Raw genomic sequence first — 20,670 nt, 5'->3', positions numbered from 1 at the left:
CACATCCCCACCCCCACCTCCGCTCACACCCTCTAAAAACCACCAATCTATTGTTCTTATGAGTTTGGCTTTTTTAGATTCCATACATATATTAAATTGTCTTTCTTTGATCTATTTTGCTTAGCACAATTCCCTCAAAGTTCATCTATGCTATGAGTTATTTTGTTTTGGGTTTTTTTTTTATTTGTTTTTTTGGGGGGGGCACACCCGTTGGATGCTCAGGGGTTACTCCTGGTTAAGTGCTCAGAAATTGCCTCTGGCTTGGGGGGGACCATATGGGACACCGGGGGATCAAACAGTGGTTCTTCTTTGGCTAGCACTTGTAAGGCAGACGCCTTATCTCTAGCGCCATCTCTCCAGCCCCTTGTTTTGTTTTATGTTTGTTTTTGCACCACACCTAGTAATGCTCAGGGTTATCCTGGCTCTGCACTCAGGGATCACTCCTGACAGAACTCGGGGACAATATGGAATGCCAGGGATCAAAGCCAGGCTGGCTGCATATAAAGCAAGGGCTCTCTACCCACTGTACTGTTTCTGCCTCCATTTCCTTTTTTTAATGACTAAATAATAAATTTATGTGGGTGTCTATATATGTACATAAATACATATATGTAAGGGGATGGGCCACACCCAGTAGTTCTCAGGAGCTACTCCTGGCTTTGTGCTCAAACTGACCCCTCGATGTGCTTGGGGGACCCAATGCAGTGCCAGAAGTTAAAACAGAGTCTCCACATGTAAGACAAGCTCCTTAACCCTGTACTATCTCTATAGTCCCTCTATTTATTTTTTGCATGTTTGTTTTATTTTTGGGTCACACCTATGATGCAACCAGGGTTGACTCCTGGCTCTGTGCTTGGGGATCTTTCCTGGTGAGACTCCAATTATATTGGGTACCAAGGATAAACCTGGGTTAGCCACATGAAAGGCAAGTGCCTTCCCACTTTACCATTGCTCCAGCCCCTTTATTTTCAAATATATAATCATGAATCAGGACATTTCTGTCAACATGATGGCAGGCCCAATAGGTCATTCCTAGGTGTGTGGGAGGTTAGACCAGCTAGATTTGTATCATTACACTCCATTATGAACACATATTATGTTCACACATGAATAATCATAGATCACATTTTTTAAAAATCCTTTCATCTGTTGGTAGGTATTTGAGTTATTTCTATACCTTGACTGGTGTGGAATAGGGCTGCAGTGCAGACCCCTCTGTGGTGATTAAATTTCCTCAGTTATATACCCACAAAACAGGACTGCCTCACTATTATGTCACTATCATGGTGACTCCACTTGAATTGTCTAGGAGTGAGTCTCCGTAAGTTTCCATTGGAGACAGCACTACATTCCCAACATTCCCAATACCAGCACACAAGGATTTCTGTTTCTCTAACCCTTTCTGGCAACACTGTGTTCTATCCTCTTTCTGATAAGCAACCACTCTTCTAATGGGTAATATCTTACAGTGGCTTTGATTTCCATTTTCTTGATGATTCATAATATGAAGCATTTTATGAACATGTTAGTCATTTAATATTGCATTTGGGTAAATGCATCATTAGTTTCTTCCATCTGTACTTATATAGTTATTTGTTTTGTTGCATTTGGGTTTTTGTTTTGTTTTTTTTCTGTTTTTTGTTATAGAGTTGTATTAGTGCCCTCTATTTTTTGGAGTTGAGCACCTTGTACATAATTTGCAAGTATTTTCTCTCAGTCCATATAGTACCTTTTCATGTCATTGTTTCTTTTATTACATAGATTTTTTATATATTCCTGCTCATTTGTTTTTGCTTTTGTTGCTAATGTTTTAAGAATCATATAATATTTTCTAATAGTCCAATATACTGTTATAAAATGTATGTATGAATAAAGAACCATTAAAACTGTAAGACAGAGCAATGTATTTTAATATGAGCAAAAAAGGCTAAAAATTGATATTGCTTCAGATTCCACATTGCAATTAACTGTCAAGAATCTACCACCTGTTGAGTTTGATTGCAGTAGCAAAGACTATCCACAATTATCTATACAAAGCAATTAAAATATTTTCTCTTTTCCATCTACATATCTGTATGAGGTAAGATTTTCTTCATTTAACCAAAATAACATAGCAGAACAGATTGAATGTAAGAGGATAAGAATTCAGCAGTCATTTACAGAGCTAAATTTCACAAAGATGTGCAAAAGTATTAAATAAGACTGTTCTCCTTACTGTTGTTTTCATTTTTTTTTTGTGTGTGGTTTTTGGGTCACACCCGGCAGTGCTCAGGGGTTATTCCTGGCTCCAGGCTCAGAAATTGAGCCTGGCAGGCACAGGGGACCATATGGGACGCTGGGATTCGAACCGATGACCTTCTGCATGAAAGGCAAACGCCTTACCTCCATGCTATCTCTCCAGCCCTGTTGTTTTCATTTTAAAAAATATTAATGATGGGATAGAGATGGTTCTGCAATTAATGCATATGGACTCTGAGCCCCACCAGTAGTGACCCCTGAGCTAGGGAGCCTGAAGAAGCAGCTGAACACCACCAAGAATAACCCAAAAACAGAAAAAGAAAAAAATCGTTAATATTTAGATGTGTGGTGATTTTGAAACATAACCACAAATTCTACTCCCTTCATGGGTTGGGGCCCAATTTTTGTCTTATTTTGTTTGAGGCCATGCCCACTAGTACTCAAGGTTTAGTCCTGCCTCTGCACTCAGGGATCACTCCTGGTGGGGCTTGGAGGTTCCATGTCCAATGCTGGGGATCTAATCAGATCATCTGTAAGCAAGAAAAGCCATACATATTGTACAATTTGGCCCTTAATTTTCCTCATCTTTAGTATGTAGGAGCTGAACTTAAAGAGTCAGTTCTGATGAAAAGAATGTTCCAGAAGTAATGGTTATATGACTTTCAAGAAAGACTTTCATGAAAGAGTTGGGGTTTTCTTGTTGTACATGTGTCTCACAGGTAAGGAAAGGAAGCTGTCTTCTTATTGATGACACTTAGCTGTCCAGTGGAAGACTGTGGTAGGAAGTAGCAGTCTCCTGCTGAGAACTCTCTCCATCTCCACCAGAAGCAAACCCTCTGGTCCTAGTTAAACCTTCAGATGACCCACATTTTATGCTAGATCCCAAGCTTGAACCACCTAACTAAGCTGATCTTGGATTCATAGAAATTTAGTGAGAGTCTGTTTATTGTTTCAAGCTGCTAAGTTTTCTTTTATTTTAAGGGGAAAGGAGCCCTTCAAGTGGTATTCAGAAAATTTGGTCACTCCCAGCAGTATTCACTTGACCCAACTGTGCACGCCTGCCAGTTTTGGTGCCTGAGCTTGGCAGTGCCGGAGGCCACTCGGGCATAACTAGCAATGCTTAGGAAGTATGTAGTGCAGAGTATTGAACCCAGGCCTGGGGCATGCAGAACAAGTGTCCATGCAGAACAAGTGTCCTAGCCCTTTGAGTTTTCTTCCTGGTCCACAGCTAACTTTTAAGTTCATAAATCTATGCAGCAAAAGCCAACCAGTGCAACAGATAATGTACTTACGGTTATACTTTAAACAATGGGTATATATTTAATTATTCAATTTTTATATCTAATATAGTAAATATCAACAATGAACCCAGTTAAACAAAAGCACTTAGAAGATTCTCAGCCTTGGTTATATACAGAGGCCCTGAGCCCTATATCTGGAATACTACTACTCTAAGCTCTTTGTAAACTGCCTCTTAACAACATGTTCCTCAATATCCCAGGAAAGCATTCTTTGCTTCCCATTGGGCCCCTGGCTAGCAAGACCAAACCACAACCTTATAGAACTACTACTATTATCCTATGGGAGAAGGTATGATTTTATTTTTTTAGGTTTCTTCTCTTTTGTACTTAATATTTTTTCTACAAAATAATATATTTATTATTAGTAATGTCATTATTATTTTGATTTTTGAGACACACCCAACTGTTATTAGGGCTTATTCCTGGCTCTGTGCTCATATATCACTCCTGGCAGTACTTGGGGGAAACCATATGGGGTATATGGGAATCAAACCCAGGTCAGCAAGCACTTTACTGAGAGAACTACCTCTCTACTTCCCAGACTGCAGTCTTTTCATAACAAAGACAAAAGAAACTTCCTTTTCAAAGTCATTCAAAGTGGAAACCCAAGGCAAGTTCCCTTGAGATGAGTTGCTGGGCTAAGCAGCATTAGGAGTTTACCAAAGCACCTAGGGTTGGGGGGGAGGTAGGAGGGTTACAAGCTCCCTTCCCAACAGCTCTGGCTTACATATGGCTTACATATGGGTTTCTGCCTAATTCTTCCATTAGAGAAAACCTTTACCATGAGAATAAAAGTGAAAATATTACATTTAGGCTCTAGAAGAACCACTACATTTTAAAAATGTGGACAGTTTCCGTAAGAAAACCCTACATCTTCAGAGAGGAAGAACAGAGTCCCTGAGAAAAATGTTCAGGGGGTTTCTAGCTAGATTGTGTTCCTGCATCATGGGAAAAGGTCACAGCAAGGGTGAAGTGCTTAACTCTGGTGCCTTCCAAAATAAAGAGCCTGAACCAACAGATAGACACAGACCAGGATTATATCTGATAGTTTTCCAGAGATAACCAAGACCAGATCAGGCCAGAGCCAGTACTGGTGGTTTAAAATGTGGGCTACAGGGACCAAGGAGATAACTCAAAGCTTTACCTGACAAGGCTGTAGGGTTTGCCTTCAGTCTGGCACTGTCTAGTTCTCCTTTCCAAGCACCAGTCATTAGATCTACACTAGGTGTTTCTAGGAGTGGGCCTGGGCTTCCAAGCACTATTGGGAAGACCCTCTCCAAAATTTTAAATTCAAAAGTACAACATTCGGGCCCGGAGAGATAGCACAGCGGCGTTTGCCTTGCAAGCAGCCGATCCAGGACCAAAGGTGGTTGGTTCGAATCCCGGTGTCCCATATGGTCCCCCGTGGCTGCCAGGAGCTATTTCTGAGCAGACAGCCAGGAGTAATCCCTGAACATCGCCGGGTGTGGCCCAAAGACCAAAAAAAAAAAAAAAAAAAAAAAAAAAGTACAACATTCAACCAATCTAGGTGTACTCATTAAAAATTTGTGAGGTCATGGCAAGTGACATATCCCCACAAAGAAGAGGTTTAAGAATTTATATGGAGTAACTATTAGTCTAGGCGTTTCTTAAATATTAAATACAGGAGCCCTGGGATGTGGCTCAGTGGCAGCAAGGCCAAAACTTTGATTCCCCAGGACCGCCCACATGTTGAGTGCAATTCTGACAAATCCATGCATTATAATCTAGTGTGTATGATTGCCACAACCAATCATGCAAGCTCTACAACCAAGTGTATAGACCACACACCCATCCCTACCCTCATGATTGCTAGAGCCTTATCATCAAATGGGAAGATTAGGGTAGGAAAAGTAAAAGAAAGTTTAGAGGCTAAATAGATAGTACAGTGGGTAATGTGCTTGCCTTGGACCTTAGCCATGCAACCCTAGTGTGATCTCCAGAACCTCATATGGTACCCCAGTGTACACTAGGAATGATCTCTGAGCAGAAAGCCTGAGCTCTACTGAATGTGGGCCAACAAATTGAAGGAGGAGTGGAAAGAGGAAAAAAAAGAAGGGGAAAAGGGAGGAAGGGAGAAAGGAGAAAAGGAAGGAGGGATAAGTATAAATTTATCATATGACCTAGTAATACTCTTCCTAAACAAACTACCCCGGAGAAATGGGAACATATTCCACACCAAGATTTGCACACAGATGCTCTTAACAGACATTCATCCTGACCTGAAAAGGAAAGAATAACCCAAAATACCAGTAAATGTCTACCAGTAAAGGGATGAACAATTGTGGTATATCCATACAATAAAACACCCACAGGAAAGGGAAAGGGATAAGCATTGATAGCAGCTATCACAGACAGCCTGAAAACATTATTCTAAATAGTAAAATGCTAATTACAGAGATCACATGGTGATCTGGGGGGTCTATCTAAATACAATACCCAGAAAATTAAATTTACAGAAGCAGAAAAGACAATAGTAGTAGCCTGGGGGCTGGGAAAAGTGGGAAAAACTAGAGCTGGGGCTGCCAGATGGTAACTAGAGGAAACAAACACGAAGTTTCTTCTCAGAGGGATGGAATGTTCTAAGACTGGATTGTCACAGAGCTAGATGCACAATTCTTCCAATGAGTTAAAATTACTGAATGGTGTGCTTTTCATGATGCCTAAGTGAAACCTCAATAGAGTTATTTATTGAAATCATATTTAACTATGGAACTCGTAGTGTTATCATGAAGTTTAACTGGAAAGTTAAACTTGCAAGCACTCTGTAACCAATAGTGATGAGGGAACAGGTAGGTAGGGTGTTTGCCTTGTACATGCCAGGTGTTTGCCTGGCATTCCATATGGTCCTTTGAGCCAACCAGGAGGATGATCGGAGAGCTGGGAGTAACCCCTGAGCACTGTGGGTGGTGGCCCAAAGACAACAACAAAACCCAATAAAGATGAACATCAAATGAAATAAAAGCAGATTCCATATGTGTGGAAATAAATGGTCTATGATAACATCAATCACCACTTATATCATTCTCACTGTACCACTAAACCCGTCAACTCACTGGATCCAGACCCTTGATCCAGATGTATCAGAGCCTCCTCATTTTTGCTGAAGAGCAAAAGAAGTTTCTTAAGGTTGCTTAGCAGCTTTATGACCACCTTAAGACTGACTCAGTAGGGATTTGAATGGTGGGCGACTCACTCCTGGAGCACTGGGCTCCTTGCCATCACCCTGCACAGCATCTCAGTAAATGCTGAAGTACACACACACTGGGTCCTGAGTCTCTGCTCTAACTGAGATGGGGGTGGATGTTGCAAGGAGGACTCCTGAGGAAGATTCTGGACCCGAACCTGAAGTGCTCTGATTTATTCATCAGGAGAAGAGTGTTCCAGGAGAAAAGTGCTGCTACAGAGCAAAAAGGTGAGAAAACGTGGAGTAGGGAGGAGTTGAAGAACCAAACTAGGGTAGCCAGAGCATGGAGAGGAGTTGGGCAGTGGACACAATGGGTGAGACTCAGACAGTTTAATTCCCCCATATTGCAACCTGGGCATCAGCCCTAAGGCAATGCAGAGCCAGAGTAGGGACTGAATGAGTCTCAGGGCTGCCTTTCTATGCAATGACTCAGCCTGGCCTAGCAAGTGGAGAGGAGACTGACTCAGCTGCTGTTTCTGTGAGCTCAGGGGAACTGAGAAGCTGCAGCCTGTGTTCCCACCCGGCTGTGAGCTAACACCCCCAGCTGCCTCCCCAACACCAGCTCCCCCAGCTCACAGAAGCCTCCCAGCCAGTGGGGAGTAGCAGACTCTGTGGTGCTGCCAGGAGGCAGAGCAGGGAGACCAACCACTTAGAAGGGCAGCTTCAAAACACACCAAACACAGCAACAGGGAGAGAGTGGCTAAGTGAATGAATATCTCTCCATCCCACAGCCTACCTCAGGCATGGGGTTCTGCACTCCACCTCACTTATTTGGTTGTTTCCAGAGCCAGGGAGCCAGTCCCTGGAGTCTAACCCATTGCTCATTTAAAATGAATACATGTCTTGGGATCCAGTTCTTAAATGTTTTCCCCATCTGTTTTAGATTAATCTTTACATGTGCACAAACTGTCATGTGTTTTACTATCACTGAAGGAGAAGTAAAATAAAGAACACCAATATGCCCAGCAATAAAAAGTAGGTATTTTAAATGCTGGTAATTCCATGCTGAGGAATACTATGCAGTGGGCAAAAAGAACAGGGCAATTTTATTATCCCACCACACATGTGCTGGCATGGAAACATATTTATGAGATAATGCTGAGTGAACAAAAAATTGCACAGATAAATGCATGCAGGATATCACCAACATAAAATCAAAAGCAAAGCACCATCTACTACCCCAAAGGACCCTCCTAGATTTCTCCGGATCCATAAAGACTAAGTAAATGAGAAAAACACTTGGAAGGCAACCCAGGAAATGAATCTCAGTCACCATCATGGGAGTAAGGGCATTCTGTGCTTGTTTATGTAGTTGGTGTTAGGGTCTAATTGTGTTCTCCAAAGTCTATTTGTTTGTTTTGGTTTTTGGGTCACACCCGGCAGCGCTCAGGGGTTACTCCTGGCTCTACACTCAGAAATTACTCCTGGCAGGCTCGGGGGACCTTATGGGATGCCGGGGTTCAAACCACCATCCTTCTGCATGCAAGGTAATGCCCTACCTCCATGTTATCTCTCCGGTCCGAGTCTGTTTGTTTTTTAAAGAACAAAATGAGACAGGGGCCGGGCGGTGGCGCTGGAGGTAAGGTGCCTGCCTTGCCTGCGCTAGCCTCGGACGGACCGCGGTTCGATCCCCCGGCGTCCCATATGGTCCCCCAAGAAGCCAGGAGCAACTTCTGAGCGCATAGCCAGGAGTAACCCCTGAGTGTCACAGGGTGTGGCCCAAAAACAAAAAAAAAAAAAAAAAAAAAAAAAAAAAAAAAAAAAAAACCAAAAAAAACAAAATGAGACAGAAAAATGTGTTAAAATGGTCATTACCTGATCACTTAAGTGCTCCATCTACTTGAGGTGAAGTTTAATACCCCATTTGACAGATGAAGAAGCCAGTGAGGTAAAAGCAGCTACTCATGGTCCTAGCAAGGCTCCCAGATCAATGCTCTTTCCAACCAGGCAGGAAGGAATATTCTGGAGTGTGAGGCTGGGTAGGGAGGACTATGGGGTCATGAAGGCTCTGCAGTCCCACAACCAGCTCCCAGAGAATTCCCCCAGGAAAGGACATGGGACCTTGTCAGGGTGTGGAATGGAAGATGGTTAAGACAGGAGCTGATGACGTACCACCCACAACAGGCAGCAGAGCCGCCCCCTGAGTGGGATGAACCCATGTATCACCTAACAGTCACTTGTGGGGAGAAACCTCCGGGGCGCTGTCCCTGTCTGAATCACACCTCTCCTGAAGGAGTGATCTCACCCTGGGCCCAGGGCAGTGATCTTTCCCACCCAAGAACTCTGGGAAGGCCGCTAGGCTCATTTCCCAGTGCTCAGTCACTAAGGCCAACATGGGAGTCACTTCTTTATTTTTTTCCTTTTAATAATATTTTATTTAAACATCTTGGTTACAAACATGATTGTGGTTGAGTTTCAGTCATATAAGAGGACACCCCCCATCACCAGTGCAACATTCCCACCACAATGTCCCAAATCTCCCTCCTCCCCACCACGCCCCCGCCTGTACTCTAGACAGACATTCTCATTGTTAGGATAGTTCGCAATGTAGTTATTTCTCTAACTAAACTCATCACTCTTTGTGGTGAGGTTCATGAAGTGGGCTATAACTTCCAGCCCTCCTCTCTTTTGTCTCTGAAAATTATTGCAAGAATGTCTTTCATTTTTCTTAAAACCCATAGATGAGTGTGACCATTCTGCGTCTTTCTCTCTCTCTGACTTATTTCACTCAGCATAGTAGATTCCATGTACATCCATGTATAGGAAAATTTCATGACTTCCTCTCTCCTGATGGCTGCACAGTACTCCATTAAAGGTGGGAGTCACTTCTTATAGGTCTAGAATCTCGGTCTTCCGAGATGGGAAGCAGTCCCACTTGCATGGATACTGTTGCCCAGCTGTTCCTTCATGGATGCCTATAGTGCCAAGGGTCTGGAGTTCCCTCCAAGTAACAAGGCTGAGCCCTCAGGAAGAGCCAGGCAGGACATGCCAAGAGGGACCAGAGGATGGGTAAAGGGTACATACAGGACACATCTCTGCTGCACATGGTTAGGGAGGAGGATTCAGGTGAGGTCTCAATCCTTCATTCATTTCTACATCAGAATACAAAAACATAGGTCAGAGCTTGGCCTCTGGGCTCCTGCTTCTGCCTCTGCTGCTGTGCTTGGGGTTCTGAACCTCTCCAAGACTCATTTTCCTATCTATAAAAGGAGTGGAAGGGAACCAGTCTCCTGGGGTCAGAGGGCTGGAACTATGCATTACACGCTAGATGCTAGGATTGATCCCTGAACTTGTACAGCCCCGCTCACAACCACTGGTTTTTATCCCTCCTTCCCCCACAAAGCCCAGATATCCTGTGTACTGGGATATCTGGATCATGGGAAATAAAACAGTCATATCATTAAGGGGTCCCCACACTTGCTACAGATTGAAACTGAAGAGATGCTAAGAGTATGTGTGGGTTTAATATTTTATTCATTCCCTTTATAGAGTGAAATGTCCTAGACAGCACAGAGATCCATCTCTGAATCCAAACTCTATGGACACTCACTCTGTAAACTAAACAAACCCATCATATAAATAAAAGAGAGTAAGTGCATAAAAATAGAACCTATCATTCACACAATTTGAGGGCATACAGCTCAGAACTTTAGAGGGTGTCTCTTACTGAATCTTCCCAACAAGCCCTTGAGATGGATCAGTCCCATTTCCCAGAGGTGAAAACTAGGTTTACAGAGCCACTGAGGGAGTAACTAATGGTGGTTTTAAAGCTTTTGAAGTAATGCCTCTAATCCTAAAATACAGAGACCACAGAAATGCTGGGGCGGGGCATGCACAAACTCTATTAAATTAAAATTAATAATACAGCCATGAGCAATAGCGGGGTTGGGGTGGCTTATCAAGATGCCCAATGAGAAAGTTTGCACTGGACAACCTCACTCTATAAGATTCTCCAAAGGCAGGTGAGAGCCAGCCCAGGTAGCCAGCCCTGAGCAGGGGCACCTCAACCCCAACATCCCAACAGATGTACCCTACCTTCCTCGGCGTCATTTCTCAGCGAGGCCTCCAGCAGTGCCACACTGGCCTCGAAGGCCACCTTCTTGCGCCGGCCACCTGTGCTGCGCTTCCGCTCATGCTTGCGTTTGCGGTGCTGCAGGTCCTGCTCGTACTGTGCCCACTTCTTCAGCTGCTGTGCCCGGCGCTTCTGGGCGGCTCGCAGCCGTTCCAACGTGGGCACCTTCTCCAGCAGCTGCAGCTCAGTCAGCAGGTCCACGTGGCTGGCCATGGCCACCGCACCTCCTCCTGGGCCCTAGCTGTGGGCTAGCAGGGCGCACTCAGGGTGCTCGACCAACCGCTCCGGCGGGACTGGGGCCTCATGGTGGGGCCTGCAGGTGGGGTGGAGACACAAGAATGGGCAGTATGTTAGGCTCACACCTTGGATCACACCTCATCCATGTCACCTCGCCCCCCTTCAGAGCACTTCTCTTTGGGGGCTGGAGAGACAGTGTAGTCGGTAGGGCAGGTGCCTGCAAGTGACCGACCTGGGTTTGATTCCAAAGGGGGAATTGATAAAGTCCCGCTTTAAAGGGAGCTATGTTCCTCAGTGGAAATCTGGCTCTCCATACTTTTGCCAGGTTTTTATTTTGGGGGAAGTTGGGGCCGCACCCGATAACGCTCAGGGGTTACTCCTGGCTATGCACTCAGAAATCGTTCCTGGCTTGGGGGACCACATGGGACGCCGGGGATCAACCCAGGTCCGCCCTGGGTCAGCTGGGTACAAGGCCACTGCCCTGCCACTGAACTATTGCTCCGGCTCCAAAGTTATTTTTTATTGTCTCATCTGAGAAGGGCAGTCTGGTCCCAATCTGGGAAGCCTGAAAATGTATATATTGTCTCAGCCTGGCATGTTTGTGTGACGTATTACTCACCCTGGCACATGTTATGCTTAGTCCTGTGTGATCCTCTTCCAGCTCTAGGTGCGCACTCCTACATAAGTATAACTGAAATTCTTTTGGGGTTTGTGTGTGTGTGTAGTGTGCTAGCTTTAGAAGTCTCCTTTGATCTGGCACCGATGCTAAAAAAAACTTATTTCTTCCTCATTCCCTCAAGTTTGTGTCTTTGTCTCCTTCCCTTGCTAGCTATTCCACAACATCCACACCACTGATAGTGATCCCTGAGCACAGAGCCAGGAGTCAGCCCCAAGCATTGTCAGATATGGCCAAAATAGCCACTGCCACCACCACCACCACCACCACCACCACACATTCATACATCAAGGAAAAACACTTCTATTCCATTTTATTTTTGCAGTGCTAGGGATCAGATCAAGGGCCTCACACATGCAAGAAAAGGTCTACCCTTGAGCTGTGATAGGTCCTTTTCTTTTTTAAAATTGTAACATGTGTTGATTAGAGCAATACACTGATCTGATATACATATATTTTAATATGATTTGTGACATACATTGCAATATTATTATACATGGATCTTAGCTAATACCTCATCAACCACCTAAGTTACCACTTTTTTTTTTTTTGTTTGTTTTTGGGCCACACCCGGTAACGCTCAGGGGTTACTCCTGGCTATGCGCTCAGAAGTTGCTCCTGGCTTGGGGGACCATATGGGACACCGGGGGATCGAACTGCGGTCCGTTCAAGGCTACCGCAGGCAAGGCAGGCGCACCTTACCTTTAGCGCCACCGCCCGGCCCCAAGTTACCACTTTTTATGTGTTTCTTTTGTTATAACATATAAGGGTTGAAATTCTTATGTTGAGAATTGTTATACTGTTATAAGATATAAGCTTATCATTATAATATTGTTAGGCATTAAGGTATTTTATTGTTACATTGTTAAACTGTCATTGTTATAAGGATTTATTGTTATATTATTATTACATAAAGGGGTTATTGTGATATTGTTAGAACATATAAAGGGTTTTATTGTTATAATGTGTGATGAGGTCCTTATTCCTTTTAAAGAACTTAATGACAGATTTTTATTTTTCAGTAGTAATATAATATAGTAAATGCAGACAAATATAATCCACATAAACAAAAGATCTTTGGGATTCTTGGTTTCTAAGAATCTGAAAGAGCCCTATAAACAAAATAAATTTGTTGGACTAGGGGCCAGAGAGATAGCACAGAGGTGTTTGCCTTGCAAGCAGCCGATCCAGGACCTAAGGTGGTTGGTTCGAATCCCGGTGTCCCATATGGTCCTCCGTGCCTGCCAGGAACAACCCCTGAGCGCTGCTGAGTGTGGTCCCAAAAAATAATTTTGTTGGACTATATCAAAAATCTTAGTTGAAATTTACTTAAGATCCCCTTAAGAGGAGCTGGAGAGATAGCACAACAGGAAGGCATTTGCCTTGCAAGCGACCAATGGTGGTTCGAATCCCAACATCCCTTATGGTCCCCCATGCCTGCCAGGAGCATTTTCTGAGCAGAGAGCCAGCAGTAACCCCTGAGTGCCGCTGGGTGTGCCCCCCCCCCAAAAAAAAATCCCCTTAAGAAATTAAAAATTGGGGCCGGAGAGATAGCACAGCGGTAGGGCATTTGCCTTGCATGCTGCCGACCTGGGACAGACTGATTCGATTCCTGGCATCCCCTGTGGTCTCTGAAGCCTGTCGAGAGCGATTTCTGAGCACAAAGCCAGGAGTGGCCCCTGAGCGCAGCTCGGTGTGGCCCAAAAACCAACCAATCAATCAATCAATAAATAGTTTTTAAAAAAGGAATTAAAAATCTAAAAAAAAAAGAAATTTAAAATCTGGGAACACAATAAGTATACTAGGTATGGCTTATGGCAAAAGTGCCAGACTTATAAGCACGAGGCCAAGAGTACCCCTGGAACTGCCCACATCTTGTGTGGTCTACATTCTACCACAGAGAGTGTCATTTATAGCATACCACAGCCAGTTATGTGTGAGCGTCCCAACTACAGCAAATACAACTTAAAGATGGCCAAGTACCATTGCCAAGGATGTGACCCCTCCAACCCTACTGAGCACCACAATGAGCCCTGAGGAGCAAGTACCACCATGTGCTTTCGACCACATATGCAAAGTGCCCATCATTGCAACAACAACAACAACAACAACAATGACAAGGGAAGGGAGATTTTTAGCTAGTTTCTGGTGCCTCTTTCCACACGGCTTCAGAGCTACACGAGTCTGCTTGAGGGTCACACCTAGTGGTACTTGAGGGACCATGCAGTGGTAGAACTCAAGACCTCACACATACAAGACAAGTGTTTCTATTACTTAGCCCCATCCCTGTCCCTGTAGAAAGTAAATTGATTTTAAAATTGCATTTCTTACTCCTATCAATTCTCTGACAATTAGGCCAAAATATGAATCTGAGGGCCAGAGAGGTGGAATAAGGGCATTTGCCTTGCATGCGCTAACCTAGGACAAACTGCGGTTCGAACCCCTGGTGTCCCATATGGTTCCCCAAGCCAGCAGCCATTTCTGAGCACATAACCAGGAGTGACCCCTGAATGTCACCAGTTGTGCCCCCCATAAAAAAGCAAAAAACAAACAAAAATGAAACAAAATATGAGTCTGAAGGCACTTGGGTCTCCATCTTCAAGTTGGCACAGACCCTAAGTTCTCTTGGGCGCAAAAAATGAAAGAATCCAGAACAACTGGAATCTCTTAAACCTGTTTTTCTACCTGTGAAATATTCTATCCACCTCCCAGAATATACAGGATATCTAAGGAATACAAAGAACAGTCAGAAAAAGAAACAAATGAAACCAAAAAAAAGAACAAAACCAAAATACTGATCAACCTAAAAGCAAAGAGCAAGCAGCATGAAGAAGGGAGGGGCCAGGGAACTGCAGCACATCTGGATGCCCAACAGGCAAAGCTCGTAGAAACTGGGTTGCTGGGAGACAGAGAACAATTGTACAGGCTTTTGTGTAATGTGGAAACACCCATGATCCATGATCACAGTAAATCTCAAGGTAGCACTGGAAGTGATAGTTATACCCCTGGGTTCCCTCTTCTGAGGGAATGGATGGTTCTTCCTTGGGAGGCTAAGGACCAAGGTTCAGCCTTGACCTTAATCCTCCAGAGCACAGGTTGTTCTTCAAATCTCTCCCAGCAAAGCAAATGGAGGGTAAACAGAGAGTAAAGATATTGGCTGGCAAAGCTCCCGAGGCAAAGGACCCCAATGTTTTACCTAAAGTAAAAATAAACCAATGATAAGACTCAGCAGGAAACGAGCCCACCGGCTCCAGCTGCCTTTGGTTTTGCTCTGTTTCAAATACCTTGTCATGTCGTCGTCTTCTTCTTTTTTTTTTTTGGTTTTTGGTTTTTGGGCCACACATGGTGACACTCAGGGGTTACTCCTGGCTATGAGCTCAGAAATTGCGCCTGGCTTGGGGGACTAAAGGGATGCCGAAGAATCGAACCTAGGTCTGTCCTAGGCTAGCACAGGCAAGGCAGGCACCTTACCTCTAGTGCCACCATGCTGGCCCCTGTCATGTCTTCTTAATAGGTTAGCTAAACTTTTTATTTTAAGATCATTGCAGATTTGTATACAGTTGTAACAAGTCACACAAAGAAACTTTACTCAATTTATTCTATGATAAAAGTATCACCATGGCAAAGCTTACATAGATAAAAATCCACCAATCACCCAGATTTCTCCAGTTTCACATGTCCTCTATGTATGCAGGACCTTTTGTGTCCATTTCAAGATACAAGTAATTGTCCCAGTTTGCTCTTTCAGTACAACCCTTCTCTTCCCTGAAATTCCTCCTATTCTTACTTTTCGGCAGTCACTAATTTCTTCTCCATCTCTAGAATGCTATCATCTTAAAATCAGTATGTAAGCAGAATCAGATGACAGGCAACCATTTGAGACTGGCTTTTTATCATTCAGGATGAATTTCTTGACATTTGAGTGTTGGGTATATCTATCAACTGTTCATTCCTTCTGAACACTGAGTAGTATTATGCAGTTCATTGATTCTGCCCCAACCTTTTTTTTTTTTTCCTGGAAACCAAAATGCACCACATGGTTTAGAGAAGATGGGAGATGCGGACAGCACAGCTCCAAAGAAATTCCAGTCTTAGGGGTGGGTGAGTGAGGCAAGACTGTGGGTCACACTTGACCTGGGATTCACAGCATGCTTTCTCTTATGTTTGCTTTTTGGCCCACACCCCATTTTGCAATATTGTGATTCACTGCTAGTATTTAACACTTGAAGATTTTATATCCAAAATTGGATTTTTGGCTTTTCTTAGAACCACTCAGTACCTGACTACAGAAGCATCCATGGCAACAACCAGCAGGTGTGGAAAAGGCCTAACCCCAACCCCCCGCCATGTGGCCACACACTTTAATCCACCAGTATCTCCACAGTGCACCCACCCATTCTCACCTGATCCTCCTCTTTAGTGGCTACTCAGACTAGCTCCCATGAGTCGGCATTTGAGTTCCATTTGAGTCGGCAAGCCCTGTCCTTGGCAGAAAGAGCCTGGCATCACACCCAGGGGTCCAATCTGCACCAGGAAGAGAGGAGAGCCAGGGTACTCTCCCCATGCAGAACAGGGACCCAAGCTGCAGTGATGCCCCTACAAAAAAACCAGATGCCTGGCCTTCAACAAGCAACAAGGAGAGAGGAGTGGCCCCGATTTCTCTGGATCCCCTGCACAATGTCCCTTTGTGTCACTCCAACCGAAGCAGCCTATGAGTGTTTTCAGCCCTGAGTCTATGCACTGAGTCTTATTGCTTCATATACTTCATATACTGGGGTGGGGGGAGTGCCCAAAACAAGCAAGAATGGAAGATAAGAACAATCCCACCAATCTCTTATACTGTTCATTAAAGCATATATTCCTTTACAAAAACAGCCCCAGCCAACCTTTCAGTCAAGTGCTTCCCTAACATTAAGAAAGACCATCAGGACTTCAAGGAAACTTTCAGAAGCAGGGACCAGGCTTAGGAAAGTCCTATCCTGCTTTTTTTTATTGATCAGATTTTCTCTAGGAGACCATGCCAGCTGGTTTGATAATAGATCTTTAACATCTATATAAGCACATTGATCTCACTGGTAAACAAAGAGAAAGCTGGCTTCAGGCTTCTGGCCTTGGGCAAGCCATTTCCCTTGGGAAGGAATAAAATAACATTGTTTTGTTTTCTGTTTTGTTTTCATAGTTACTATTTACTTATGGTGGAGATAATTTTTTTTGGGGGTCACACCTGGCAGTGCTCAAGGGTTACTCCTGGCTGTCTGCTCAGAAACAGCTCCTGGCAGGCACGTGCGACCATATGGGACACGGGGATTTGAACCAACCACCTTTGGTCCTGGATCAGCTGCTTGCAAAGCAAACGCCGCTGTGCTATCTCTCTGGGCCCGATGGAGATATTTTTAATGTTATTTTTTAATAAATCTATTTTAGTGAAAAACTAGCAAGGTGAAGAGAATACAGTACAAGAATAAATAAACATCTTTATCTTAGCTAACCTGAATGACAGGCATTTGGAAACCCTGCCTAGCTACTGATCTCAATGGTAGCAATCTCTTTTTTGTGGTGGAGGTAGCAGATTAGACCATACCCAGCGGTCCACAGGCTTTACTCCTGGATCTGTGTTTAGGGCTCAGTGATCACTCCTGGGGGCGCAAGGGGTCCATATGTAAAATCCAGAATTTCTTCTTATAAGAGAAATCCCAGAAATACTCTCCTACCTATCTCAGACAAGAATTTGTTAGCATCTGTTGCACAAGGACAGTGCAGACTACAGACACTGCTAAGGCAAGCTGGCATCTTGGACAGAGGATGAAGAGCAAGCCATGGGTCAGTGGGTGACATACTCCAAACTCACCACTGAGCAACTACTGGAACCAGGCCTGACTCCTAGTGAGTGCTTCCACCCAGCCCAACAGCAGACCCCATGCAGACAAAGGCACCCTCTAGGTGACCTTCTAGGTAGCTCAGGGAGAAAAATAAGGGCAGTTGCCCGGAATTCTGGAGAAAGGCAAGGACAAAGTCTCCCAGGGGCCAGTAAAAGGGGCCAGAGCACAATTTCTCTGTCTTGGCTCTCCCGGCAGCCTCTCCACCTTGCCCCCCTGGGTTCCCTAGAGCTGGGGCTCCAGGACAGCTCCCTCTTGGCTGCTGGTTTTCAGGTGACCTAGTTTCCCCCAATAGACCCACACACCTCCTCCCACCCCCGGCTGAGAAAGCCCTGCTTGGTCTAATTAAAGAATTGTTATGGTGCCACGAAAACAAGAGCTAGGCAGTGTACGCCAGATAGGTCACTAACCAGCATGCTAGGGCAGCCCCTCAGAAGACCTGGATTCTCTGGGCTGCAGACTGGCCCTCTCTTGAGATTGGACAAACCTGGTTGAGACTCTAAGGAAAGCCCCAGAGGGTGAGGGAGACACAGCTCAGCCCAGAGCAATAACACCATCTACTCTTCAACTTATAGGGGGGTCTTCTAGGAGGAAATCCAGCTCCACAGGGACAAGAGCCCAGTGTCTGGTGGAAATATCCAGTTGGACTATCCTACAGAGAGCAAGTCAGGTTTATGGCAGGAGGGTGGGTGGGGTCTGCAGGGCCTGCTCAGGGTAAAGCTGTCCAGGAAGTAAGTGTGATAGGAGAAGAGAAATAGGAAGCAAAGGCAGATGGAGCAAGGCACGGATGTTTCTCACCAAAGGTTCTGTGCACTCTGACAAAACAGGAGAGGCCCATGAGGCAGCGGGAATTAGGAGGCCAAGGTACTTAACCTTTAGATTGGCAGGAACAAAGTGGAGGTGAGTTTCCATTCACTGAGTGCTATCAGAATGTCTCACCCTAACATTTTTGTTACTGGGAAGCAAGGAGCAGTGCTTCAGAAGACTGAACTTGGAGGGGAATGGGCAAGAAAGTGTACTGGAAAAGGTGGGATGTAAGTGGGGGGAAGAGCAAACATTACATAAATCCTCTCAAGCTCTTACACCCAAGAAAAAACAATTACCAGAGGAATGAGCATGCCTCTAGGAAAAGATGAAGAAGACCCTGGATCCTAGATGATAGAATTTTGTGGTGAGCTCTGCAATCAGGATCACACTGGGCCAAGTCCTAATTGGCCAGAGCAATAACAATGGGCTTTGCTCCACCACAATGATTGGTTGGAATGGTTGACCTCAGCTGGCCCAATCAGAAACACACTCTTGTCCATGCATGTAAATTAGTAGCCTGAACTTGAGTTACCATTGAGTTACCATTGAAAGCTCATCTTTCCATGAAATCAGCACTTTATAGGTAGTCACATGAGAGTAACAGGATCCTTCTTTTGTGGTAAGCACAGGGAAAGCTAACACTTCTGCTGTCTTGTTAGGTCCAAGACAACAATATTCCCTTTAGTATTGAGCTAGTTAAATTGCTGAATTTTATGACTAACGGACAGTGGTAATGCTTTCTTGTTGTTTATTTTTGTTTGGGAGGCACATCTCACTGTGTTTAGGGCTTACTCCAGGCTCTGCACTCAGGAATCAGCTGAGGCCACCTTATGGGATTTCAGTGATCAAATCCAGGTTGGCTGCATGCAAGGCAAGCTACCTTACCTGCTGTACTATTGCCCTGGTCCCAGCAGTGCTGCTTTGAGGGTTTCAGGAATAGCTCTCAGAAGGGCTGGTTTAGGGGTTTGGAGGAGGTGATGAGTAGTAGATAGCCACACTGTTCCCCACAGTGAGCACTCTAGCCCTTGAGAGCAGGCTTTGGAGAGGGGTGGGCCGAGGGTAGCAGATTCCACTGAGCAGCCTGAGTGGAGAAAGGCTCTGAGCCTTGCCATCCCTCGATCCCAGGGGAGCTGCAGGCTGACAGGTTGTTGGACAGGAGCCTTTGCCTTGAGAAAAACAACAGGAGGGAAGGTGAATTCAAATTAAAGAGACTTTCAAATATGAGTCAGACAATGTCTCAAAGTTCACACTGTTAGAAAAAATGTTCAGATTTTTTTTGGGTGGGGGGGGGGGTGTTCTACAGCTATTCTTCTCCACACAATATTGGCAACAGCCTGGAGGAAGGTGGAGAAAGCTTGCACCTTGTGTGTTTCCTGCACTGTTGAGCAAGGGGAAAAGGAAAACAAAACAAAGAGCCCGTCATTCCCTCCTCTCACATCTCACTTGGGACCTACTTTCTCTCCAGAGGATACATGGATACATGAACCTCCAAAATAATACCCCTTTAAGCCATGGTGATCTCTCTCTCTCTCTCTCTCTCTCTCTCTCTCTCTCTCTCCCTCTCTCTCTCTCTCTCCCTATCTCTCTCTCTCATGGTGTTATTTCTCTCTCTCTCTCTCACACACACACACACTCTCTCTCTCTCTCTCTCTCTCTCTCACACACACACACACACACACACACACACACACACACACCATGCCATATAAGGAGCAGAGACTTAATGGTCCTCCAAATATCTGAATGAGAAATTAGCTTTGCCACCCTCAACTCATTGGCTTTTGTGGAATGGCTGGTCTGCCACAAAGGAATGATCCTTTGAGGCACTAGGCAGCCATACGCAGATACTCTGGCTTTGAGTCTGTTCAGTAGCATTTGGGCTCCCTGGGGCTGACTCCTGAATTCACTCTCCTGTCTATATTCCTACATTCATGCCTCTGCATGGTGACCCTGGACCTGGTTTTGACTGAAGCCCATTGACTATGATTCCATTTGCAAGACTGTCAAGCGAGAGGGCAAGGAAGTCAGCCAGATGCAAAATCAAGTTTCAGTGAGAATAAAGAACACTCCTGCATTATGTGTTCAAGCTCTCACAGGAACAAAGTGGTGGGAGACATGGGGACCATCACAGCCCAGTAATTTTGTAAAGTATTCCTTCCCCCAATGCTCTTACCTAAGGGTGTTCTTTTGAGAGCAAGAGGGAGCAGAAAGCTTAACAAAAAGCATGTGAGGAAAAGCATATGGCAGACAGAGCCTTA

At 44.7% G+C, this 20,670-nt stretch overlaps 1 protein-coding gene across 2 annotated transcripts in view; it reads right to left on the bottom strand.

Moving 5' to 3' along the window:
* The window catches only part of PPP1R16B (protein phosphatase 1 regulatory subunit 16B), a 122,081-nt gene that overhangs the window by 80,520 nt on the left and 20,891 nt on the right, over nt 1-20,670 (bottom strand). Inside the window, exon 1 of one of the 2 annotated variants that reach the window (XM_049779222.1) lies at nt 10,780-11,029. The exons of the other annotated variant lie outside the window; for it this stretch is intronic. Within the exon in view, the coding sequence (XP_049635179.1) occupies nt 10,780-11,029 (250 nt within the window). Of the gene's footprint in view, nt 1-10,779; nt 11,030-20,670 lie in introns of those variants that run through there. 2 annotated transcript variants of the gene reach the window in all.

Source organism: Suncus etruscus, chromosome 9, assembly GCF_024139225.1.
Source record: "Suncus etruscus isolate mSunEtr1 chromosome 9, mSunEtr1.pri.cur, whole genome shotgun sequence".
In the NCBI taxonomy this organism is placed as follows: Eukaryota; Metazoa; Chordata; class Mammalia; order Eulipotyphla; family Soricidae; genus Suncus; species Suncus etruscus.
Note: the sequence above shows the minus strand (reverse complement) of the source record. Positions and strands in the feature narration are given on the sequence as shown.